We start from the raw sequence: 27,345 nt of genomic DNA, 5'->3' as shown, positions 1-27,345 counted from the left end.
AATCGAACAATAGACTCTGATGAATCCTAGCCAATGAAACTCAATCATACACATCTCTGCCTTAAGCCTTTGTTGAGTGAGGCAAAACTAGAAGTGAATGAAGAGAAAGATTAAAAAAGGGTGAAACAAAGAGCTGAAGAGAAGAATTGGATCATGAAGAAATAATTCAGTCCAAAAACCCACTTAATCAATCATCCCATTCCACAATAACAATGCAACCCAATTTGCATTAGATGTTAATTACCGCTCACGCCCACACACTAATAACTAGTCCAACTACTAAACGGCTCACACTCAAATCCCAACACAACTTATTAACAAGACAAACCATTAGACTTGATCCGAAACCTAATTGAGTTAACTTAAATACAATTTACCCATCATGCTCAATCATTCACCAGCCAAGTCCAATCACAATCCACTTAATCAATTCCAAACCATACATGTTTCAATTAAACCCAAAACATTTTAATGGAATTGAATTCCTAATTTAAGATTACGATAATAATAATTAAAGATTATGATAATATTTAAATAATGAAGGAATTATGATTACATTATATTTAGGAAATCAATGAATTAATAGAATTTGAATTAAGATCAGATTTTAAGATATGATGAAAAAAGGCCAACATGAAGTAAAAAAGGAAGGAAAATCTGGTTAGAGTATTTGATAGAGACTTTTACCTTGGGAGGAAGGGCACCTCTAATTGCCTGGGAAGGATTGACACCTCTTTGTTGCTTGAACTATATTCTTAATTTATCACTATTATTGACACGTATCAATATTTTTTTAAGTTCACTTCATTGTTTTTCCTATGCAGTCGTTTTTCTTGTTGTGTGGGATTGATTAGTTTGCATGATTGCTATCAACATGCTTAGGATAGTTTAACTGATAGGCAAACTGATTAACAGTGATTAGTCCATGTGTGTAAGGGGCCAGCAAAAATTCTGGCTTCATGTTGACCAGGCACAAACTTCTTTACGTACAAATTAACGATTCTCCTAGTTTGGTAGACTTGTCCTGCCAATTCATAATCCTCTGTCAGTGTAGGTGTTGAAGCTTTTATGGAAATTCTGATCATCATTAGGCTCAAGCGCCTGCATGCATAGTTTATACAATTTTTGCTCGGTACATACATATGCATGGATTCAGGACCAACAATTCACAGCCTCTAAATTCTTGGAGCTGGCCATGTTTGGTGCTCTGCAGCCAGAGGGGATCCAGGGAGATAAAGTCCGTTCAACTGTTAACAATATAAGCAGCAAGAAAATTATACAGATATAATTCCTATTGCTGGATTAGCCCATCAGTACAAATCCAATCTGAACCCTGTCATATTAGTGACAACTCCAACCCAGTGATGGCAAGATGAACTTAAAATAAATTTAAGAAGATAAAATTTATCTTTACTTCATGTCTTTTTCGATAAGCATTGGTTACTAAAATATTCTCCTTTCAAATGCTTTATTGTTTTTTATTAATGGCTTTTAAGCTTCTGATTGAAAAAGTGAAGATTTTAACTAGATGTATGCTTTTCATTGAAAGTATAGATAGTTTGCTGGACCTGCTATACTACTGTCTAGAGACTCTAAATTTTTATCTTTTTTCTTCATGTTTTTTCTGATAACTTTTCCTGCAGTTTATTTTTGATTCAGCTGCACGGTTTTGTGTTGAAATTGCAACTCGTCAGCGTGGTTGCTGTGTGTTGCAAAGATGCATTGCTCATTCAATTGGTGAACTTCGTGATAAGTTGATAACTGAAATTTCCAATCATGGGCTTCTCCTTGCTCAAGATCCCTTCGGGTATGACCTAAATTGTGTTAATTCTTTTTTTTATTTTCTGACAGTCAAACTTATAACAGGATATATATATATATATATATATATATATATATATATATATATATATATATATATTTATGTATATGTATATATATAAAAGTAATATTATATTTGTCTATTTTAAGTGGATAAATAGATACAATTTATATGTATTGTCATATAATTAGGTATAATTTTCCTCTTCAATAGAAGAGGCAGAAGCAATAACACACAAGAACTGGACATGGAGGGGAAGGGTAAGTAGTTTTTTAAAACTTAATTTACCCATGTCTGTTTCTTTTTTGATATTGTGTTGATAGTATACAAATTCCCTCTTATTTATAGTCAGCAAGTTAGTAGAGTCGGGCTAATTTGCCCATGTCTGTTTCTATCTTTCCTGAAACTCTTGTGATAATTTAGGGTGAGCCCACCGTTTATAAACTAAAACTATTGGTGAAAGAAAATTGACGTTATTATAATTTAGGGTGGGCTCGCTTTTATAAAACTTAAAGCTTGGAGTAGGTAAGGGTTGGCGGAAATGCCACGCCAACCCTTATAATAATATATATAATATTATATAATATTTTATATTATAATATATAATATTATAATATAAAATAACAAGGTGCCAGGAGTTGGCGTTGACAACAACCCTTGGTTCCCAGTACACGCCTTTTTTTCTTTTTTTCGTTAATTTTTTTTTCAGTTTAAATCCTTAAATGTTAATTTTTTATTTTTTTTCAGATAAATCCTACTAAATGATCTTCTTTAATCATTATTTCTTTCAGCCTATAAAGTGGATGTGGTTGAGTTTTTATGGGTTGCTTTTTTTTTATTTTCCTTATTTTGAAGAATTTTTAATCTGAAGAATTCAGTATTTTTCTTCTTTCTTTTGTTTTTGAAGATAAGGAAGAAGAGAAAGTGATTCCTTTATCACTTTGAAAGAAGAAGAAGAAGAGGAAAAAAAGTTGCAGAGAAGAAGTGAGAGAATGTCTGCATGAAAAATTAAAGAGGGGTATTTTAGGAAAGTTAATTACTGTTGTAGTATATTTATTTAAGCTTTAGGATATGTGACATTTTTGTATACGTGAATTAAAATAGTGGTAAAAATTTCAATTTCCCTAGTTTATTTCCCCTTCAATTCTGAGATTTTCTTAAGAGATGACAAAGGACTCTTTCAAAGAATATAAAAATGATATGGAAAGATTATACTCTAACTGGGACCAATGTCCTAAAATTATGACTGCTTTCCACCACTTATTGCCGTTCCATTCTCGTCAAGGTCTTTGTTTGCGTTTGGCGGAGGTATTTTTCCTGGAAAATACTCTATGCAAGAGGCTATGCTCTGCTATGACTTTTCCATACCAGTTACGGGCCCAACATGTGACTGAACATTGGCAGAATGGGGTGGAAGTTGGAACCATGCATGTCTTCTAATACAACCAAAGAGTGAATGTAATATTTTCTTCGGTCCATCTCTCTGGTTGGGTTTGATAGAGATGGATGTCGATTTTGAAGATGACAAATGAGTTTATCATTTACTCCTGCTTCTGCGTTGACTGTCATTATCCGACAGAATTTTCATGAAACAGTTTTCTTTTACGTTGTTTCAATTTTATTTTATTTGTTACCATTTTGATTATAAAACCTCCAACCGGCTTGTTAAATATAATTTCAAAATAAATAAAACTACACATAATTTTATATATAAATAATGATATGTCATAATGTGATTAGGTATTGTTTTTTTATTTTTAATTATTCAATTATATGATGACACGTTTTATTTATGTATAAAATTTTGTGTATAACATTATTATTTGAAAATTCATCTTGGAGATGTGATTGAAACTATAGTTTGTCAAATCTGTTAAAAAGATTTCTATTTGATTTGATTCTAATCAAATTTGATTTTTACCAAATTTTATTTTTTATTAAGTCTGATTTTGATGTGTTATTTATTATTTTTTTATTTTATACTGTTAAGATTCTAGTTTAATTATTTATTATTTTTTATTTCATAGAATTAAAATTTCAATTTAGTTATTTATTATTTTTTTATTTCATAAAATTAAGATTTGAGTTTAGATTACATTATAATACTTTATCCTAACCTTTTACAATACAATTTATTTGTCCGGATTTAAATAAAGGGCTCTAGAACTTATCTAACATCTGGGAAATCATGTGCATGGATGGCCTAGATTGTGGATTGACATGTAAGCAAGCAGTTGCTAGCTTTACAATGGTCATCACTTGTTCCTCAACTTCAGGAGGAGGAAGTGGAAGTCGTTGGTCCAGAATATCTTTCACCAGCATGCTCTCACTTGTTAAATGGGACAATAGAGAGGCGATTGTATCAACCGGATGCTTTCCTTTAATCACTTCCACTGCTAACACTCCAAAACCATACACATCACATTTTTCTGTAACTTTCATGGTATAAGCGAACTCTGAAAAAATACAGTCTGAATCATCATTATACAAACATTATGTCATATATTAAAATTATGCATGCAATTCAGGATGAGCTATAGTACCTGGTGCAATGTATCCATATGTGCCAGCAAGTTCAGTCCAATTGGATGAGTCTCTCTTCAACAGCTTAGCAGTGCCAAAATCTGAAACATGGGCCACATAATCCTCATCAAGCAGAATGTTGTTGCTTGATATGTCTCGATGAACAATCGGAATAGAGCAATTATGATGCATGTAAGACAGCACATGAGCCACATCCCTGACGATATTCACCCTCTTGAACCAATTCAATTCTTTAGTGGTTTCTTCTTTGCTCAAGATTGTGGTCAAACTACCCCTTTCAAGATACTCGTAAACCAAAAAAGAGTGTTGCTTGTTTGAACAAAAGCCGTACAACTTCACAATGTTTCGGTGTCATATCTCCGTTTAAGTCTTGATCTCATTCAAAAACTCCTTTTGATGTGTTATTTCAACATTTGGTAACGGGTGGAGTTTTTTAACAGCTACTATGCTACCTGATGGCAGCATGGCCTTATAAACGCTACTGTATCCTCCTTTCCCAATACAGTACCTAGCATCAAAAGCTTTGGTTGAATCCATGATTTCTTTGTACAGAATTCTTCCTTCAACAGTTGACACCGAGAGAAGCTCGCCATCCTCCTCACCGCTTTGTTCAGCTGATTTATTTTTCCTTCTTTTCTGAAAAATTAAGAAAAACCCGAGTGCAAGCAAAAGAACTCCCAAAAGAGGGAATATAACTGAAAACACCAATTTTTTGACCTTTCCATTTCTATGTTTGTAAGTGACAGGAGATGTGCATGGTGGGAATCCCCGAACATTACCGCACAATCCCTTGTTCCCTCGTAACATATCAGCATCTTGAAATGCTTTGCTCTCAAGAATAGGGCCCTTCAACTGATTGTAGGATACGTCACCATACAACAAGCCCTTCATTTCCTCAAAACTGTTTGGAATGGAACCAGTAAGAGAATTGTGGGAGAGATTTAGTAGCTCCAGGCTCTGCAAATGGCTGATTTGCGATGGTATCTCTCCTCCGAGAGAATTATGACTCAAATCTAACTGAGATAAGTGAAATAACTTCTCGAACTGAACTGGAATTTCTTGGCTAAATTTGTTGTTGCTCAAATTCAAGTTATGCAACTTGACTAGATTTCCAAGATCTTCTGGTATTGCCTGGCTTAATTTCTTCAAGGACAAGTCCAAAGACTCAAGATTAACCAGTAGCCCAATTTCTTGAGGTATAACACTGGAAAGTTGATTGTCACTGAAGTTGACCTTAGTAAGAAAAGTCAACTTTCCCAAAGTCCTTGGAATCTCCCCAACTAAACTGTTGGAAGAAAGATCAAGTGACTGTAGCTGAGCTGCATTGCCAATCTCTGGCGGTATGTTTCCAGTGATATTGTTCCTCGCCACGCGTAGGGTAGTTAAATTTGGACAACTTCCCCATTTAGATGATATTTCACCATGAAATTTGTTATGGCTTATGTCTATGAAGCTCAGGTTTGGATAGATACCAAACTCTGCTGCTAAATTTCCGGTGAGTTGGTTGACTTCAAGATGGACTCTTTCCAAGCTTGTGCATGTTTTCAAGCCCTTGGGGATGTTACCTGTGAGATTATTGTTGCTTGCATAGAAGTTTGTGAGTGAACCACCTTGGCAAATGTTGGGCAGAGGACCAGTAAACTGGTTTGTGTTTAGTTGCAGTACCGACAATTTCATGAGACTTTCTATTTCTTGAGGAATGGATCCAGAAAGTTGGTTTTGGCGAAGATATAATATTTCTAAATTAATTAGATTGCCAAAAGAAGAAGGAAGTGAGCCATTTAATTGGTTTACACTCAACTGTAGATCTGTGAGAGATTTCAAGTTTCCAAGGTCTTTAGGAATGGGACCAGAAAGCTGATTTCTATAGAGATAAAGTAAGGTGAGGTTTGTTAGCCAACCCAATGATGCTGGAATAGAGCCAGAAAGATTGTTGGCTTGAAGGCTTAGATCTTCAAGACACTTCAAATTTCCTAATTCTTCAGGAATGGGACCAGAAAGTTGATTGTGAAAGGCATGCAACACAATAAGCTTTGTAAAATTTCCAAAACTGGAAGGAATGAGGCCTGTAAGACGGTTGGTATCCATGTAAAGTTCCACCAAATTGGTTGAATTTCCCATTTCTACAGGAATGAAACCTGAAAGCGAATTATTGAAGAGAAATAACCTCACCAAATTGTTCAGATTACCAAGAGAAGCAGGAATTTGACCGTCTAGACTGTTGCTAGACAAGGCAAGCTCACTAAGAGATCGACATTGACCAATTGCAGGTGGAATTGAGCCATTCAATTGGTTTTCAACAAGGCGCAGGACCTGAAGATTTGTTAGGAGGCCAATTTCAGGTGGGATTTTTCCAGAGAATTGATTAGAGGATAGATCAAGATAGATGAGCTTTGATAGATTATCAATCTGAGATGGAATAACACCAGAGAGTGAATTTACTGCAAGATCAACATATTTAAGATGAGGGAAAGAGGAGGTTGAAAACTCATACAACGTGCCATTTAAACCGAAACTGGTAAGATTTATTTTGATGACACTTCCAGCTAAATTGCATGAAATTCCAAGCCAAGAACATGGGGTTGTGAGTGGCTTAGAGTTGGTGGCATTAGGAGAAAGCAGAGTCCAAGAAGTTAACCGAGATTGTGTTTGGTTTGTAAAGCTAGCTTTCCATTTTAGGAGAGCATTTGCCTCTTCAGTAGAAGAGGTAGAAGCAACAACACACAAGAACCAGACAAGGAAGAGAGTGGTAAGTTTAGAGCTTAATTTGCTCATGTCTGTTTCTTTTTTGATGTTGTGCTGAATTATGCAAATTCCCCCCATTTATAGCCGGCAACCTGGTAGAGTTTGGCGAACTCTCCATCCAATTTCCACTGTGGAATTAATATTAAACACACATCATTTTGTTAGTAGACTTTGACCTTTGGTACATATGAACTCTTAGGGACCCTCCGGCCTCCATTAGTAGGGTCTTCTGATTAATATTTCGCCTAATCAAAGCAATCCCAGCTCAGCCATTGCAAAAGAAGACACAAAGGATACCTTTAAATCTATGATGGAAGAGGTTTTTCCCCAAGAATTCATGTGAGCATTGTCTTGACACATGTTAAAATTCTTGTTAATGGTTGTGGATGAAATGAATTGAGTTTAGCTAGTCAACCTAGAATTTGGATTCATTGAACCTCTATCTATCTCGGTGTGGGTGGGTAGGGGTGGATCCGAATTAAGTCATTTTGGTTTGGTTCAATGTTTGACTCGATTCAAGCTGAATTTAAGTTAGAGTTTCAATTCAGTAATTTGATTTAAATTCTCCTCTGATGATATTATTTATCTCACTGACAATATATACTATTCATCTCGCTATCGATTTCTGATGATATCTCTAACTAACTTGAACTAGTTCAAATTCAAACTAACCATTACGAATTTGAATCGAGCTTGATCCAACCAATATTTGGGTTTATTTTGACTCGAATCCAACCATAGTTAGGAATGGCAAAGGATTTTATGGTAGTCCATGTAAAATGGCAGTTAAGCCAATGTAATGGAATAAGAAAACATTAATTATATTAACTAATTATATATGTGGCTTGTTCAAGCAAGTTAAACTCAATTAAACTATTGCTTGTTTGAAAGTTCTAATCATTTGGTGGTTTCCGGAGGAAGAGGATGATTAGTCAAAGTGACAGCAATGGGGCGCCTCTCAGGCAGTGGCTTGACAAGGGATATTGAATGGTTTCCCAAATTAGGCAGGCCGGGAGATGGAAGTAGGCGTGGTGGTGAGTTGGAGGACGAGGAGACTGAGGGAGGTGTTGGAACCATAAAGAGATCTTCAAGAGGGACCACATCTTTAGCCTGATCGGGAGACATTGCCATGTCTGGCCACAGAAAGCTCCCCTGGGGCCTGCATATCCTGAAGCCGCTCTTTAGCCTTTCTATTTTTGCGGCTTTGTCTTCTGGCTTTATCCTTTTTGCTGTATCTGCAGGTGGTACTGTAGCTGTCTTGTCATTTTCTTGTTTTTCATTCGACACATTTCCCATTTGTTCTTTCATTTTCGGCTCCTCTTCTTTTGTCTTCTTCTCATTTCCTGAGGATGATGATGGCATTGTTGATCCCACATGCAGTTCTACTTTATTTGGCTCCTCCAGTGATGATTTCACCTTCTCTATGAGGACCTGCATGCATGATCACCATTAATTTATGCCATGCCTGAAATTAATTAAAGCCCTGAACTGTAACTGAGACACCATAAATAACCAACTCATCACTAAGATATTAATTGACAGAAATTTCAAGGCAGAAAAACCTATTAGAAATAAATGGAAACTCAGTAATTGAAGGTTTGATAATGGAGTACCTCCATTCCACATAGAGAATGTGAAACTTCCATCATTTGTTCTTCAATTTTAGCTTTCTTATTCATCAAATCCGCATATATCTCCTGCCAAAACAATCCAACAAACACCTATAGTGTTACATTAAGCATAAACTTGGGATCAAATCCACTCTTCACTAGTTAATTATTTACCTTCAATGGAAGCAAGAAATTATCATGATCGAAGTTCTGACTGGTAACACAAGAACTTGGAGTATTCACAACTGCCATGTCATCGTCTTGCTTCTTTAACAAGAGCTCCTGCATGTCCCTGAAGATTTCAAACAAAACAGATGAATATTAGTACTATTCTACATTATTTTGTTACGGAGAAATGATAAAAGTTGCAGCTACGTAAAAACCTCTCCATTTTGGCCATGGCTTTCTTGAGCCGCTTGAACTCCATAGCACAAACAGGATCCTGAGTTGGATTATCACCGAGGCTCCACCCCGGCGGCGGAATCCAATAAGGATCGTCAACACCGGCCGCTTTCCTAATATTAACCAAATCAGCGCTCTCCAAATAGTACTCCATTGCTCCGTCGGCGTTATGCCTCCTGCGAAACCTCTCTTTTCCCCCTGGCGCCACCTTCCCGGCCATGTGTTTCAGCAAATGATCCAACAGAACGGTATCGCCAATCAATTTCCTCGCCTCCGCTCTCAACGCCGGCCTCAATATCGGTTTCCCGAACACCGCTTCTTTCTCCTTCAATACCTTCAACATGTTGATCTCCGCCATTTTATACCTCTCTTTCGACCATCTATAATTCAAGTCCTTCGTCTTTTTCTTCTTCTTCGTCGTCTTCTCACCACAGCCAGCAACTGCTCGCTTCCGCTTCCGTGTCTCCGTCATCTCCTCACGTGACGACTGATCTAGCTTCATATCTTCCACCTCATCGTTTCTCAGGAACTGAGCTTTCTTCCTTTTGCCCCACTTGAGCATCCCTACACTCTTGAGCTCAGTCCAGCACCGCCCATTCTTGGAAGGCTCCAATAAGACAGCTTCCTCCGGTTCCGTGGTGTACTTTTCGTCCAGTAAAGGCATCTTCTTCTTCTTCTTCTTCTTTAATCTTAGTGTTTGGCGAGAGAGTATAATTAATGTCACTGAAGTTGACCTTAGTAAGAAAAGTCAACTTTCCCAAAGTCCTTGGAATCTCCCCAACTAAACTGTTGGAAGAAAGATCAAGTGACTGTAGCTGAGCTGCATTGCCAATCTCTGGCGGTATGTTTCCAGTGATATTGTTCCTCGCCGCGCGTAGGGTAGTTAAATTTGGACAACTTTCCCATTTAGATGATATTTCACCATGGAATTTGTTATGGCTTATGTCTATGAAGCTCAGGTTTGGATAGATACCATGCTAAATTTCCGGTGAGTTGGTTGACTTCAAGATGGACTCTTACCAAGCTTGTGCATGTTTTCAAGCCCTTGGGGATGTTACCTGTGAGATTATTGTTGCTTGCAGAGAAGTTTGTGAGTGAACCACCTTGGCAAATGTTGGGCAGAGGACCAATAAACTGGTTTGTGTCTAGTTGCAATACTGACAATTTCATGAGACTCCCTATTTCTTGAGGAATGGATCCAGAAAGTTGGTTTGGCGAAGATATAATATTTCTAAATTAATTAGATTGCCAAAAGAAGAAGGAAGTGAGCCGTTTAATTGGTTTACACTCAACTGTAGATCTATGAGAGATTTCAAGTTTCCAAGGTCTTTAGGAATGGGACCAGAAAGTTGATTTCTATAGAGATGAAGTAAGGTGTGGTTTGTCAGCCGACCCAGTGATGCTGGAATAGAGCCAGAAAGATTGTTGGCTTGAAGGCTTAGATCTTCAAGACACTTCAAATTTCCTAATTCTTCAGGAATGGGACCGGAAAGTTGATTGTGAAAGGCATGCAACACAATAAGCTTTGTAAAATTTCCAAAACTGGAAGGAATGAGGCCTGTAAGACGATTGGTATCCATGTAAAGTTCCACCAAATTGGTTAAATTTCCCATTTCTACAGGAATGAAACCTGAAAGCGAATTATTGAAGAGAAATAACCTTACCAGATTATTCAGATTACCAAGAGAAGCAGGAATTTGACCGTCTAGACTGTTGCTAGACAAGGCAAGCTCACTAAGAGATCGACATTGACCAATTTCAGATGGAATTGAGCCATTCAATTGGTTTTCAACAAGGTGCAAGACCTGAAGATTTGTTAGGAGGCCAATTTCAGGTGGGATTTTTCCAGAGAATTGATTAGAGGATAGATCAAGATAGATGAGCTTTGATAGATTACCAATCTGAGATGGAATAACATCAGAGAGTGAATTTACTGCAAGATCAACATATTTAAGATGAGGGAAAGAGGAGGTTGAAAACTCATACAACGTACCATTTAAACCGAAACTGGTAAGATTTATTTTGATGACACTTCTAGCTAAATTGCATGAAATTCCAAGCCAAGAACATGGGGTTGTGAGTGCCTTAGGGTTGGTGGCATTAGGAGAAAGCAGAGTCCAAGAAGTTAACCGAGATTGTGTTTGGTTTGTAAAGCTAGCTTTCCATTTTAGGAGAGCATTTGCCTCTTCAGTAGAAGAGGCAGAAGCAACAATGCACAAGAACTGGACAAGGAAGAGAGTGGTAAGTTTAGAGCTTAATTTGCTCATGTCTGTTTCTTTTTTTATGTTGTGCTGAATTATGCAAATTCCCCCCATTTAAAAACCTGGTAGAGTTTGGCGAACTCCCCATCGAATTTCCACTGTGGAATTAATATTAAAGACAAATCATTGTCAGAAGACTTTGACCTTTGGTCAATACAGCTAATTTCCTTCTCTGGGACCATATTTGTAGAAATCTTTGCGGTAATTTGAACATTTGCGTATTTGATATTGTTTTTAAATCCAGATCAGTTTGGTTAGTCCAACTGATTGAATCAAAAATTGATTCTAAATTTACTTCAATTAACATAAAAAATAGTTTATTCATTAACTTAGTCAAACTCAATCAAAATTAGATGAATCGGTCAAAACCAATAGAATCAAGATTGATCAAAATTTAAGATATTTTTTGAAAATTTAATTATTTTTATTAGATTAGATGAATTTCCAAAGGTTTGTAAAGAAAAATAAGTTTAAAAATAAAATTAAAAAAATATTTTATATCTATTGAAATATCTTTTATAGGCAATAACTTATAGAATTATGTTTTTTTTTTGTATAATGAGATTAAGATATTTTTTTATTTTAATTATTTTATTGAAATCAAATGAATAATTGTTACTTCTTAAAAATGATATGATTTAATCTCCATTACTATGAGTATCTTGATTGATTTTATTTTTTATAAATTTTTAAATAAAATATGTTTATTATAATTTGATAATAAATTGAATCATTTCAATCATAAACAACAAGTAAAAAAGAAAATGAGCTTAAATTGATGACATGAGGATCCGTGGGTTGGGTTGATGGGCATTTGAAAAGAGGCTCAGCATATATTTTAAATGTCATTTTTGGCAAAACTTAAGCGTTTAAGACGTAATTGCAAGAAAGTAAACCATGTTCAAATTATTTAAAACTAGGTATGGCCAAGTGAATTGTAAAAGAACAATACCTATTTTAAATGAAAAAATAAATATAAATTTATATATATTATCATACCATAAATTATTATTTTATTTTTTATTCAAAATCACTAAATTACATAATAACAACTATTAAATGTTGATATATATAGTTTTATTGATAGTAAAAATAGATTGTTTTTGGGGGCAAAAAATCTCTACTTGATTAACCATTTGGAACTTTTGTTGCTCAAAATCATTACATATGCAAAAGCTGGTCTTTGATTGAAGATTCAATACTAAAAACTGAAATAAAAACAGTAACTGTACAGCCTCTTTAATACAAATTAATACAGCATAGACAGTCCAACCAAGATAGCACATTCATGCAACATCTTTATTATACTTACAATAAAAATAAGTTTACATATTTTTTATATATAATTTATGTATACAGATAATGTGTTATTATGTGATTGAATAATTTTAAATTAAAAATAAAATAATACTAAATTAAATGATGATATATCATCTGTGTATATATATTATGTATAAAAAATGTATATACATAATATTATTTTTATACTTATAGCAATATTTTAATTACTCGACGTTGACTAGGTTAAAACCCTAGTTTAGTTTTTTCGGTCCGATCGATCAAGCTGGAAAAAATTAGATTATTAATATAGAAATATAATGTTTTACATGACAAGCTTATTGTTTTGATGGTACTCCGTAATCCTACATACAGCAATTGCTAGGACTAGGTTTGAATTCTAGCATTTGCATAATTCTTCTGTATTTATTTTCAATACAATTTTTTCTGTTCTTTTTCATTACCTATATTATAAGACTCACCAAACTCACTAGCCACCACCAATTAAACAAACCGGATCTCTTCTCTTGAATCTCTCTCTGTCTTACCAGACTCAGTTGCCACCATTTAACCAAATCTCACCTCTCCCCCTTCCATCTCAATCAACTTTCTCTCACTCTCTCCTCTCTTCTCGACTCAATCTCCTCTCACGTTCGTATACTAGTCACCACCAGACTAGATCCCTTTATTTTTCTCAATCTGACTGTGACCTCTCTTCTCATTCGCAGGCGAAATTTATTGAATTTTATTTGGAAAATTGCAGTCCAACGTTTCCAAGGGTGTGGAATTTGGAATTGGAACTTGGAAGTTGCAATGGAAGACTTGATTAGTCTAAGGACGTACTAAAGGGGGCACGCAGACTTGGAAGAAAGCTACTTGACAATAGATGCTTGAATTGATAATCAATCTACCACTCAAATTCTTCTGTAGCTGATGATTAAACTTATTTGAGCAAAAACTGTTTTCTCAATACATGATTTTTTCTGTTCTTTTGAACTACTTTTCTACCCTTTTACGGTTAAAGATTAAATAGTAAGACTGACTGATAGCTGGGAGAACTGAATTTTCAACAAATCTTGGGTGGGAAATAGTCATCGAACCTATCAAAAATCACAAAGCGTGAAAAAGAAAATGGACAAGTTAATATCCTCTCTTCTATAGAGCTTATTATAATTAAGTTCTAATGATTCTTACCAATCAGGGCATCAACAAAGAAAGCACACCAAGTGGATAAAAATTAGCATACAAGGTACAAAATGAAAGCACAGAAACTTATGTCAAAGCTATTAAACAAGGCACCAGTTTCAATAAAGTGTGTCTAGCTTCAAACTTTTCTTCTACATGATATGTCAGTTTAGCATCAATTACCATCAAATCACACATTGAGCATTACGCTCATGAAAAGCACATTGCAAATATGCGTTCTTCCTTGTGGAAACAGACACAACCCATCAAGCGAAAGAAATATCTACCACATCCTAGGCTGCTTTATGCTTCCAACAAAGTAAAAATACCAACATAAACAGTCAGCCATAAAGTTCATGATGCAATTTAGAACTGAAAAATGTGGATATGGGACTCACAAGAGCATTGGTTCTCTGCGGAGATGGAATTGGAGAAACAGAGCACCCACCATGTGGTGATGTTGAACAAGAGTGGTGCTACTAAAATAATAACTTTATCACTTTATAATTACAAACTTTATACAAAACCCACACACTTAATACACTTCACTCACACTTACTACACATACGGCACACTTATTTTTGCACATCACAGCACTCACACGTAAGCAACACTCACAGCGCTCACTTCTGAACTTTCTACACTCACTGCCTCTGAATTTCTTTTTCCTCTGCAGCATTCTCACTGCTTCTTCTTTTCACTCACAATTGGCTGGCCAACAATTTTATTTATACTTGTTGAATTCAGTTAGCAAAACTGACATTAACCTTTCTTTACTCTTCTAGAATGGCGGCAGACTTGCATTGCAAATTCTAGATAATTTGGAAGGTGGCAGCAACTTGCAACATGGAGGTGGTGCTTTGTGGAGAAACTTATGGAAAGAAAGAGAGAGGCAGTGCTCTCTTTAACACTCCCCCTCACTGCCTACTCTCATGTATCATTGATCTCGAATGCGGTCATGTCAAGCTATCTACAATATTGAGATCTTTTGTTAATGTTGCATTCACATATTTGGGATTTGGTTTGCGTATCCTTGTAGACCTACTTGCTCCTCCTACTCTTCTAATTGACTCGATTCAAGTTATTCCATCACTCTAGGAGGTACTCAAGTCTATCGTGGACTTTCTGATTTTTCACAAACTCAACTCTACCCTCTTGGCGTTCAACTATTGGTTGCTCTTCAATCCTTCCTTCTTTACTTGGCTGTTCGTTGTCATGCTTTTCATTTTCTTTAACCTTCCCTTGAAGCTTTTCTTAAATCTCTTTAAGTTTGATAGTAAATCTACCTGTGGTGACCACCATGAGGATGTCTCATCAAACACCACATTCCTTGATATGTAACACCATCCCATTGTTGGATCACAACACTTCCAAACTTTCCTCTGATCATCACAAACCACAAAAATGCAACTAATAGCCTTTTTATCAAACTTGCTTCATTCATGATCAGACACGAACACATAGCAAACACATCCAAATATTTTGAAATGGCATACTGTGGGCTTGAGAGTCCACAACTTCTCAAAGATGACTTAAAGTCAAGCCTTGCTTGTGGTAACTTATTAATCACATGTATTGTTGTCTTCATACATTCAGTCAGGTGGGATGTTCTTTGCATGCAACATGCTCTTACAAATTTTATTTTTTATTAAGTCTGATTTTGATGTATTATTTATTATTTTTTTATTTTATACGGTTAAGATTCTAGTTTAATTATTTATTGTTTTTTTATTTCATAGAATTAAAATTTCAATTTAATTATTTATTTATTTTTTATTTCATAAAATTAAGATTTCAGTTTAGATTACATTATAATACTTGATCCTAACCTTTTACAATACAATTTATTTGTCCGGATTTAATAGTGTAAAGGGCTCTAGAACTTATCTAACATCTGGGAAATCATGTGCATGGATGGCCTAGATCGTGGATCGGCATGTAAGCAAGCAGTTGCTAGCTTTACAATGGTCATCACTTGTTCCTCAACTTCAGGAGGAGGAAGTGGAAGTCGTTGGTCCAGAATATCTTTCACTAGCATGCTCTCACTTGTTAAATGGGACAATAGAGAAGAGATTATATCGTCTGGATGCTTTCCTTTAATCACTTCCATTGCTATCACTCCAAAGCTATACACATCACATTTTTCTGTAACTTCCATTGTATAAGCCAGCTCTAAAAAAAATACAATCTAAATTGTCATTATACAAACATTATGTCATTTATTAAAATTAGGCACGCAATTTAGGATGAGCTATAATACCTGGTGCAATGTATCCATATGTGCCAGCAAGTTCGGTCCAATTGGATGAGTCTTTCTTCAACAGCTTAGCAGTGCCAAAATCTGAAACATGAGCCACATAGTCCTCGTCAAGCAAAATGTTGTTGCTTGATATGTCTCGATGAACAATCGGAATAGAGCAATTATGATGCATGTAAGACAGCGCATGAGCCACATCCCTGACGATATTCACCCTCTTGAACCAATTCAATTCTTTAGCTGTTTCTTCTTTGCTCAAGATTGTGGCCAAACTACCCCTTTCAAGGTACTCATAAACTAAAAAAGAGTGTTGCCGGTTTGAACAAAAGCCATACAACTTCACAATGTTTCGGTGTCGTATCTCCGTTAAAGTCTTGATCTCATTCAAAAACTCCTTTTGATGTGTTATTTCAACATTTGGTAACGGGTGGAATTTTTTAACAGCTACTATGCTACTTGATGGCAACATGGCCTTATAAACGCTACTGTATCCTCCTTTCCCAATACAGTACCTAGCATCAAAAGCTTTGGTTGAATCCATGATTTCTTTGTACAGAATTCTTCCATCAATAGTTGGCACCAAGAAAAGCTCGCCATCATCCTCACTGCTTCGTTCAGCTGATTTGTTTTTCCTTCTTTTCTGAAAAATTAAGTAAACCACGAGTGCAAGCAAAAGAACTCCCAAAAGAGGGAATATAATTGAAAACACCAATTTTTTGACCTTTCCATTTCTATGTTTACAAGTGACAGGAGATGTGCATGGTGGGAATCCCTGAACATTACCGCACAATCCCTTGTTCCCTTGTAACATATCAGCATCTTGAAATGCTTTGCTCTCAGGAATAGGGCCCTTCAACTGATTGTAGGATACGTCACCATACAACAGGCCCCTCATTTCCTCAAAACTGTTCGGAATGGAACCAGTAAGAGAATTGTGGGAGAGATTTAGCTGCTCTAGGCTCTCCAAATGGCTCATTTGTGATGGTATCTCTCCTCTGAGAGAATTATGACTCAAATCTAACTGAGACAAGTGAAATAACTTCTCGAACTGAGCTGGAATTTCTTGCCTAAATTTGTTGTTGCTCAAATTCAGATAGTGCAGCTTGACCAAGTTTCCTAGATCTTTTGGTATTGCCTGGCTTAATTTGTTTGAGGACAGGTCCAAAGACTCAAGATTAGTCAATAGCCCAATTTCTGAAGGTATGACACCGGAAAGTTGATTGTCACTGAGGTTGACCTTAATAAGAGTAGTCAACTTTCCCAATGTCTTTGGAATCTTCCCAACTAAATTGTTGGAAGAAAGATCAAGTGAATGTAGCTGAGCTGCATTTCCAATCTCTGGTGGTATGGTTCCAGTGATATTGTTCCTCGCCGCACGTAGGGTAGTTAAATTTGGACAACTTCCCCATTTAGATGATATTTCACCATGGAATTTGTTATGGCTCATGTCTATGAAGCTTAGGTTTGGATAGATACCAAACTCTGCAGTTAAATTTCCGGTGAGTTGGTTGACTTCAAGATGGACTGTTACCAAGCTTGTACATGTTTTCAAGCCCTTGGGGATGTTACCTGTGAAATTATTGTTGCTTGCAGAGAAGTTTGTGAGTGAACCACCTTGGCAAATGTTGGGCAGAGGACCAATAAACTGGTTTGTATCTAGTTGTAATACTGACAATTTCATGAGACTTCCTATTTCTTGAGGAATGGATCCAGAAAGTTGGTTTTGGCAAAGATATAATATTTCTAAATTAATTAGATTGCCAAAAGAACTAGGAAGTGAGTCATTTAATTGGTTTACACTCAACCGTAGATCTGTGAGAGATTTCAAGTTTCCAAGGTCTTTAGGAATGGGACCAGAAAGCTTATTTTCATAGAGATGAAGTAAGATGAGGTTTGTTAGCCCACCCAGTGATGCTGGAATAGAGCCAGAAAGATTGTTAGTGTGAAGGCTTAGATGTGCAAGACACATCAAATTTCCTAATTCTTCAGGAATGAGACCAAAAAGTTGATTGTGAAAGGCATGCAACATAATAAGCTTTGTAAAATTTCCAAAACTGGAAGGAATGAGGCCTGTAAGACGGTTGGTATCGATGTAAAGTTCCACCAAATTGGTTAGATTTCCCATTTCTATAGGAATGAAACCTGAAAGCGAATTATTGGATAGATATAACCTTACTAGGTTGTTCAGATTACCAAGAGAAGTAGGAATTTGACCTTCTAGATTGTTGCTATACAAGGCAAGCTCATTGAGAGATCGACACTGACCAATTTCAGATGGAATTGTGCCATTCAATTGGTTTTCATCAAGGTGCAGGATCTGAAGATTTGTTAGGAGACCAATTTCAGATGGGATTCTTCCAGAGAATTGATTAAAGGATAGATCAAGATAAATAAGCTTTGACAGGTTACCAATCTGAGATGGAATAACACCAGAGAGTGAATTTACTGCAAGATCAACATATTTAAGATGAGGGAAAGAGGACGCTGAAAACTCATACAACGTACCATTTAAACCGAAACTAGTAAGATTTATTTTGATGACACTTCTAGCTAAATTGCATGAAATTCCAAGCCAAGAACATGGGGTTGTGAGTGGCTTAGAGTTGGCGGCAATAGGAGAAAGCAGAGTCCAAGAAGTTAACCGAGATTGTGTTTGGTTTGTAAAGCTAGCTTTCCATTTTAGGAGAGCATTTGCCTCCTCAGTAGAAGAGGTAGAAGCAACAACACACAAGAACTGGACAAGGAAGAGAGTGGTAAGTAGTTTTTTAGAGCTTAATTTGCCCATGTTTGTTTCTTTTTATGTTGTGCTGTTAATAGACAAATCCCCTCCTATTTATAGTCAGCAACCTGGTCAAGTTTGGCGAACTCTATCCAATTTCCACTGTGGAATTAATATTAAAGACAAATCTTGATAGAAAACTTTGGCCTTTGGTTCAATGGCTCTAATTTCTTTCTCTGGGGCCATATATGTGGAATTCTTTGCAGTAGCTTAAAATCATTACATATGCATAAGCTGGTCTTTGATTGAAGATTCAATACTAAAAACTGAAATAAAAACAGTAACCATAGAGCCTCTTTAATACAAATTAATATAGCATAGACAGTCCAACCCACATAGCACATTCATGCAACATCTTTATTATATATTATAGATGTTATAGAGAAAATAACAATTTTACCCTTATCTCCGTTAATTTAACCTGTCATGGGTGGGTGTTTGGTGTTTCCATAGTTAAAGGGGGGACATTTGAGAAAACATCTAACCTTGGGTGGGACATAGTCATTTGGCCTTACCTATATTATAAGACTCACCAGTCACCACCAATTAAAGAAAACAGATCTCTTCTCTTGAATCTCTCTCTCAGTCTTACCAGACTCACCAGTCACCACCATTTAACCAAATCTCGCCTCTCCCCTCAGTCAACTCCTCTCACTCTCACCTTTCTTCTCAATCGACTCTCTCTCACTCTCTCCTCTCTTCTCGACTCAATCTCCTCCCACGTTCGTAGACTAGTCACCATCAGACTAGATCCCTTTATTTTTCTCAGTCTGACTCCGACCTCTCTTCTCATTCGCAGGCGTAATTTGTTGAATTTTATTTGGAAAACTGCAGTCCAACGTTTCCAAGTGTGCTGGAATTTGGAATTGGAACTTGGAAGTTGCAATGGAAGACTTGATTAGTCTAAGGACGTACTAAAGGGGGCACACAGCTTAGATCACGCTGACTTGGAAGAAAGCTACTTGACGATAGATGCTTGAATTGATAATCAATCTACCACTCAAATTCTTCTATAGCTGATGATCAAACTTTTTTGAGCAAAAATTGTTTTCTCAATACATGATTTTTTCTGTTCTTTTAAACTACTTTTCTACCCTTTTACTGTTAAGATTAAATAGTAAGACTGACTGATAGATGGGAGAACTGAATTTTCAACAAATCTTGGGTGGGAAATAGTTATCCAACCTATCAAAAATCAGAAAGCGTGAAAAATAAAATGGACAAGTTAATATCCTCTCTTCTATAAATCTTATTATAATAAGTTCTAATGATTCTTACCAATCAGGGCATCAACAAAGAAAGCACACCAAGCGGATAAAAATTAGCATACAAGGTACAAAATGAAAGCACAGAAACTTATGTCAAAGCTAGTAAACAAGACACCAGTTTCAATAAAGTGTGTCTAGCTTCAAACTTTTCTTCTACATGATATGTCAGTTTAGCATAAATTACCATAAAATCACGCATTCAGCATTACACTCATGAAAAACACATTGCAAATATGCGTTCTTCCTTGTGGAAACAGATACAAACAACCCATCAAGCGAAAGAAATGTCTATCACATCGTAGGCTGCTCTATGCTTCCAACAAAGTAAACATACCAACATAAACAGTTCAGCCACAAAGTTCATGACGCAATTTAGAACTGAAAAATGTGGATATGGGACTCACAAGAGCATTGGTTCTCCGCGGAGATGGAATTGGAGAAACAGAGCACCGACCATGTGGTGATGTTGAACAAGAGTGGTGCTACTAAAATAATAACTTTATTACTTAATAATTACAAACTTTATACAAAACCCACACACACACTTAATACACTCACACTCACACTTACTACACATACGGCACACTCTTTATTTTTGCAGATCACAGCACTCACACGTAAGCAAACACTCACAGCGCTCACTTCTTAACTTTCTACACTCACTGCCTCTAAATTTCTTTTTCCTCTGCAGCATTCTCACTGCTTCTTCTTTTCACTCACAATTGGCTGGCCAACAAGTCTATTTATATGAATTCAGTTAGCAGAACTGGCATTAACCTTTCTTTACTCTAGAATGGCAGCAGACTTGCATTGCAAATTGTAGATAATTTGGAAGGTGGCAGCAACTTGCAACATGGAGGCGGTGCCTTGTGGAGAAACTTCTGGAGAGAAAGAGAGAGGCAGTGCTCTCTTTAGCACTCCCCCTCACCGCCTACTCTCATGTATCATCAATCTCGTATGTGGTCATATTGAGCTGTCTACAATATTGAGATCTTCTGTTAATGTTGCATTCACATATTTGGGATTTGGTTTATGTATCCTTGTAGACCTTCTAAGTTGAGGTACTTGCTCTTCCTACTCTTCTAATTGACTCGATTCAAGTTCTTCCATCACTCTAGGAGGTACTCAAGTCTATTGTGGACTTTTTTATTTTTCAGAAGACTCAACTCTATCCTCTTGGCGTTCAACTATTGTTTGCTTGTCAATCCTTCCTTCTTTACTTGGCTGCTCGTTGTCAAGCTTATCATTTTCTTTAACCTTCTCTTGAAGCTTTTGTTAAATCTCTTTGGAGTCTAATAGTAAATCAACCTATGGTGACCACCATGAGGATATCTCATCAAACACCATGTTTCTTGATATGTAACACCGTCCCGTTATTGGATCACAACACTTCCAACCTTTATTCTGATCATCACAACCCACAAAAATGCAACTAATAGCCTTTTTATCAAACTTGTTTCATTAATGATCAGACACAAACACATAGCAAACGCATCCAGATTTTCTGAAATGGCATACCGTGGGCTTGAGAGTCCACAACTTCTCAAAAGATGACTTAAAGTCAAGCCTTGCTTGTGGTAACCTATTAATCACATGTATTGTTGTCTTCGTACATTCAGCCAGGTGGGATGTTCTTTGCATGCAACATGCTCCTTCAAATCTTGGCCAAGCGCCAATTCTTTCTTTCAGCAACTCCATTTTGCTGCAGCGTGCTTGGACAGGAGAATTGTCTACGTATCCTTCTCTCTTGTAAGTATTTTGTAAACTCATGTGATGTATATTCACCCTTGTTGTCTGTACGTAAACATTGTACCTTTTTCCCTATTTTTTTCCAACCTTCTCTTTAAATTCCTTGAACTTGGAAAGGGTCTTTACTTTTTCTTTCATAAAGTAAACCTAGACATACCTGGAGAAGTCATCTATGAAGCTTATCATGTATATGAATCCACTGATAAATGCTTACTTTACTGGTCCAAACACATCTAAGTGGATCATTTCAAGAGGTGTCTTACTCTTGTATGTTGACTCCTCATGTGAGAGCCAATCAACCTTCTTGTATTAGCACCCAACACACACTAAGTCTTCTTTTACGTCTAACTGTGGGAGACCCTTGAGCATGCCTTTCTTCATCATCACTTTTAATTTGTGGTAACTCATGTGTTTAAGCCTTGCATGCCATAAATTTGGTGTCTTACTTTTCCTTGTCTTGTCTACATATGTTGTTTGCGCTGACATTACATAAACTCTAACTAATGTCCCTCCATGATTGGTTTACCTATAGGCTTTAAACTATGATACAACTTAACATCACTCAGGTCAAACACGACATAGTTGTCTGGAGTTGTGAGTTGTGATACTGACAATAAGTTCTTCTTTATTCCTTTCACATGGAAGACATCTATAACTTAGACTTGCTATGAACCAAACCGAGATGTTATCACTATTTGGTCTAAATGGGTAACAAGCAATCTTAAGTTGTTCGCAGTGACAATCATTCTCCTTCCTTTATATTCATACATGCTTGAAAACTTGTCTTTATCCCCAGTCATATGATTCGAACAGCTTGAGTCTACTATCCAATCATCATTATAATTGATTTCATCTCTCACAGAGATAAGGGCCATTGCATCATCATCCGACTCAATGATATAGGAGATTGCAAGCTTTTCTAGATTTTCAGCTGCATAGGATGCTTAAAAATCTTATTCTTCTTCACTATGATTCTCCTTCAAGGTCGACGTTGTTACATTTCCTTCTATTCTTCTGTATCGGCAATCTCTGGCAAAATAACCTTTCTTGTCACAATCATAGCATACATCGTTGCACCTTTGACTGTTTTTATCTTCGTTCAATTTTTTGAGTTGAGAGCTTCTTCCATCTAGTTGTTTTTGTCGATCTCTTTGACCTTTTATTCTTTTATTTTTGTACCCTATTTTATTACTGAAGAGAGCACTCTTTTTATCTTTCACTAAGACCTAAGACAATTGTTTATCTAAAGTTTCTTGATTGGTCAGTATATTATCTAACTCCTATAACATTGGCTCCTTTGCCCATCCACGGGTGGTTGTAACTATTGCATTATATTTCAGCCTCAACCCAGGAACAATAATTCTTATCTTTCTTGTCTCAGTGATCTCATTCTAAGGGTCTTATTTGGAAAGTTCATCACAAAGAGTTTTAACTTTAGAGAAATGTTCGCTTACTGTCATGTCTTAGTGAGAGATCGACAAGAGCTTGTTTTTCAAGTGTTGCAACTTTGCATCATTCGTCCTAGGTAATCTTGAGTCTTTGGACCTGTCCTCAAACAAATTAAGCGAGGCAATACCGAAAGATCTAGGAAACTTGGTTAAGTTGCACTACCTGAATTTGAGCAACAACAAATTGAGCAAAGAAATTCCAATTCAGTTTGAGAAGTTATTTCACTTGTCTCAGTTAGATTTGAGTCATAATTCTCTTGGAGGAGAGATACCATCACAAATGAGCCATTTGGAGAGCCTAGAGCAGCTAAATCTCTCCCACAATTCTCTTACTGGTTCCATTCCGAAAAGTTTTGAGGAAATGAGGGGTCTATTGTATGTTGACGTATCCTACAATCAGTTGAAGGGCCCTATTCCTGAGAGCAAAGCATTTCAAGATGCTACTATGTTACAAAGGAACAAGCGATTGTGCGGTAATGTTCAGGGATTCCTACCATGCATATCTACTGTCACTTACAAACATAGAAATGGAAAGGTCAAAAAATTGGTGTTTCCAATTATATTCCCTCTTTTGGGGGTTCTTTTGCTTGCACTTGGGGTTTACTTAATTTTGCGGAAAAACAAACCAACTGAACAAAGCAGTGAGGAGGATGGAAAGCTTTTCTCAGTGTCAACTGTTGATGGAAGAATTTTGTAGAATGAAATCATGTATTCAACCAAAGCTTTTGATGCTAGGTACTGTATTGGGAAAGGAGGATACAGTAGCGTTTATAAGGCCATGCTGTCATCAGGTAGCATAGTAGCTGTTAAAAAACTCCACCCGTTACCGAATGTTGAAATAACACATCAAAAGGAGTTTTTGAATGAGGTCAAGACTTTAACGGAGATACGACACTGAAACATTGTGAAGTTGTACGGCTTTTGTTCAAACAAGCAACATTCTCTTTTAGTTTATGAGTATCTTGAAAGGGGTAGTTTGGCCACAATCTTGAGCAAAGAAGAAACCGCTAAAGAATTGAATTGGTTCAAGAGGGTGAATATCGTCAGGGATGTGGCTCATGCGCTGTCTTACATGCATCATAATTGCTCTATTCCCATTGTTCATCGAGACATATCAAGCAACAACATTTTGCTTGACGAGGAATATGTGGCTCATGCTTCAGATTTTGGCACTGCTAAGCTGTTGAAGAGAGACTCATCCAATTGGACCGAACTTGCTGGCACATATGGATACATTGCACCAGGTACTATAGCTCATCCTGAATTGCCTGCATAATTTTAATATATGACATAATGTTTGTATAATGACGACTCAGACTGTATTTTTTCAGAGCTCGCTTATACAATGAAAGTTACAGAAAAATGTGATGTGTATAGTTTTGGAGTGTTAGCAGTGGAAGTGATTAAAGGAAAGCATCTGGGTGATATAATCGCCTCTCTATTGTCTCATTTAACAAGTGAGAGCATGCTGGTGAAAGATATTCTGGACCAACGACTTCCACTTCCTCCTCCTGAAGTTGAGCAACAAGTGATGACCATTGTAAAGCTAGCAACTGCTTGCTTACATGTCAATCCACGATCTAGGCCATCCATGCACATGATTTCCCAGTCGTTAGATCAGTTCTAGAGCCCTTTACACTATCAAATCCGGATAAATAAATTGTATTGTAAAAGGTTAGGATCAAGTTGAGGAAATGTGGGGTAAAAGCAACCGCTTCCACACAGTAAGTGTTGCCTGGTTTGTAAGGTTTTAATATATTTCTTCAAGTAATAAATGCTTACAAATAAACATGGAGTTATATTATTTATTTATGGCATTGAATTCAAATCATAAAGTTTGTAGAAACCACGATTATGTAGAATTATGAATTGATTATAAACCGAATTAATATTATTTACAAAACATTATATAATATATAATATTATAATATACTCTAAATTAAAATCCTAATTTCATGAAATAAAAAAAAAATAACTAAATTAAAATTTTAATTCTATAAAATGAGAAAATAATAAATAATTAAACCAGAATTATAATACTATGAAATAAAAAAAATAAATAACACATCAAAATCAAACTCAATAAAAAATCAAATTTGATTATAATCAAGTCAAATAAAAATATGTTTAACAAATTTGACAAAATATAGTTTCAATCACATCCCCAAGATGAATTGTCAAAGAATAATGTTATATACACAACTTTAAACATAAATAACGATCTGTCATCATATGATTGGATAATTAAAAATAAAAAAATAATATTTAATCACATTATAATACATTATTGTTTGTATATAAAATTATGTGTAGTTTTATTTATTTTGAAATTATATTTAACAAGCCCGCTGGAGTTTTTATAATCAAAATGGTAACAAATAAAGTAAAATTGAAACAACGTAAAGAAAACTGTTTCATGAAAATTCGTCGGATAATGACAGTCAACGCAGAAGCAGGAGTAAATGATAAACTCATTTGTCATCTTCAAAATCGATGTCCATCTCTATCAAACCCAACCAGAGAGATGGACCGAAGAAAATATTACATTCACTGTCTGGTTGTATTAACTTCCACCTCATTCTTCCAATGTTCAATCACATGTTGGGCCCGTAACTGGTGTGGAAAAGTCGCAGCAGAGCATAGCCACTTGCTTAGAGTATTTTCCAGGAGAAATACCTCCGCTATACGCAAACAAAGACCTTGACAAGAATGGAACAGCAATAAGTGGTGGAGAGCAGTAATAATTTTAGGACATTGGTCTCAGTTAGAGTAGAATCTTTCTATATCATTTTTATATTCTTTGAACGAGTCCTTTGTCATCTCTTAAGAAAATCATCTCAGAATTGAAGAGGAAATAAACAACCGCATGGCATTTACCCAGATTAAAAGTAAAAAGGGTGAAACATTATACATTAACAGTTCAGATCAACAGGACAACAACAACACCAAGAAGACAACAGAACAGTACATACAAGTTGCATAAGCAAAATAAACAACCAGCAGCAAAAACTTCCAGTTTACGTTCTTCAAAATCATGGAGAGATCTTCCGTAGGTACTAAGTTTCAAAGGTTCTCTTGAGGACCCACTTCAAATTTTGAAGGCTGTTCAACATCCAGTGCCCCAAGAAATAGTAAAACTTCTGAATAGTGAACAGGTTAGTAAGTTTGGGAGAGCAACAACACTTGCCACCACCCCGAATTTACATCACTTCTTTGACAGATTTCCAGAGAAAACCCGCTAAAAATATGGACTAGTTCGTAAGAAAGAGTGGGGTCGAGCAGCTTCAAGCAGTGCAGCATGAAGGGAACCCTGAAGATAGAAATTAAGGAGTAAGGTTCTATCAAAAGTTTGGAAGACATCAGAGAAGTTGCTAAAAGGATGTTGTGCTCCAAACCTTGGTAACTGTCAGAATGATATAATTGGCAAATGGATCTAGCAGCAACTGTTCAAAATGAGGCACAGACAGCAATTCATGGACAATTTGTGATCGACTCTCTCCAAAATGCTTGAGGCATTTTTCCACAACATGACAGCTAAATTTTTGCTTTGATAGGTGAACATAGCGGCCTTTGAACTGAGCAAGTTGGCAGTGATAGAAGGGATCTTCAGCTCTATAATATATTGAACAACATAATTTCTGCCACAGAATGATAAAAGTTTTCTGAGTCAGAGAATCAGATAAAACCATGGTGCAGAACCAAAATAACTTTAAAAGCAACCACTTTTTGGATTAAATTACTGTCCAAGGTTAAGAATGATAAAAAAAAACATTTATTTTGGGATAAGTACATGCACTAACAACGAATACTAATTTGTATGTTAACGAAGACATAACACCGGGTGATTAAGTGATTTTAAATTTAAAAAAAAGTGAGACATAATCATATCGTGACACATTATTAGTAATATACAAAATAATACTCATTATTTATACACGTTGTCTTACTTCACAACATTATATATTTAAATTGATATTATGGTGTAAAAACACATTGA

At 36.0% G+C, this 27,345-nt stretch overlaps 4 protein-coding genes, 1 long non-coding RNA gene and 1 pseudogene across 5 annotated transcripts; 1 reads left to right on the top strand and 5 right to left on the bottom strand.

The window, feature by feature from the left end:
* Positions 1-3,982: 3,982 nt before the first annotated feature.
* On the bottom strand, positions 3,983-7,189 carry LOC123229659 (annotated as a pseudogene).
* Positions 7,190-8,008: 819 nt separating this feature from the next.
* On the bottom strand, positions 8,009-9,787 carry LOC123229658 (protein DYAD-like). Its single transcript, XM_044655577.1, has 4 exons — positions 9,105-9,787; positions 8,896-9,013; positions 8,725-8,808; positions 8,009-8,542 (listed from the first exon to the last, which is right to left on the bottom strand). The coding sequence occupies exons 1-4, from the start codon at positions 9,785-9,787 to the stop codon at positions 8,009-8,011; spliced, it is 1,419 nt and encodes a 472-aa protein (XP_044511512.1).
* Positions 9,788-10,301: 514 nt separating this feature from the next.
* Positions 10,302-11,566, bottom strand: LOC123229656 (MDIS1-interacting receptor like kinase 2-like). The gene is made up of 2 exons (XM_044655576.1): positions 11,447-11,566; positions 10,302-11,345 (listed from the first exon to the last, which is right to left on the bottom strand). Exons 1-2 carry the CDS (start codon positions 11,564-11,566, stop codon positions 10,302-10,304), a joined length of 1,164 nt encoding a protein of 387 aa, XP_044511511.1.
* A 4,127-nt stretch (positions 11,567-15,693) lies between these two features.
* LOC123229655 (MDIS1-interacting receptor like kinase 2-like) lies at positions 15,694-18,889 on the bottom strand. The gene is made up of 3 exons (XM_044655575.1): positions 18,391-18,889; positions 16,108-18,318; positions 15,694-16,019 (listed from the first exon to the last, which is right to left on the bottom strand). The coding sequence occupies exons 1-3, from the start codon at positions 18,887-18,889 to the stop codon at positions 15,724-15,726; spliced, it is 3,006 nt and encodes a 1,001-aa protein (XP_044511510.1). The 3' UTR covers positions 15,694-15,723.
* Positions 18,890-20,536: 1,647 nt separating this feature from the next.
* On the top strand, positions 20,537-24,975 carry LOC123229654 (MDIS1-interacting receptor like kinase 2-like). The gene is made up of 4 exons (XM_044655574.1): positions 20,537-20,630; positions 23,426-23,756; positions 24,432-24,592; positions 24,680-24,975. Exons 1-4 carry the CDS (start codon positions 20,537-20,539, stop codon positions 24,973-24,975), a joined length of 882 nt encoding a protein of 293 aa, XP_044511509.1.
* A 1,201-nt stretch (positions 24,976-26,176) lies between these two features.
* On the bottom strand, positions 26,177-27,025 carry LOC123228540. Its single transcript, XR_006504719.1, has 2 exons — positions 26,744-27,025; positions 26,177-26,658 (listed from the first exon to the last, which is right to left on the bottom strand). It is a non-coding gene; the product is annotated as an uncharacterized LOC123228540 (long non-coding RNA).
* Positions 27,026-27,345: the final 320 nt, after the last annotated feature.

Source organism: Mangifera indica, chromosome 11 (genome assembly GCF_011075055.1).
Source record: "Mangifera indica cultivar Alphonso chromosome 11, CATAS_Mindica_2.1, whole genome shotgun sequence".
Lineage (NCBI taxonomy): Eukaryota > Viridiplantae > Streptophyta > Magnoliopsida > Sapindales > Anacardiaceae > Mangifera > Mangifera indica.
This window is presented reverse-complemented; position numbering and strand designations above follow the sequence as displayed.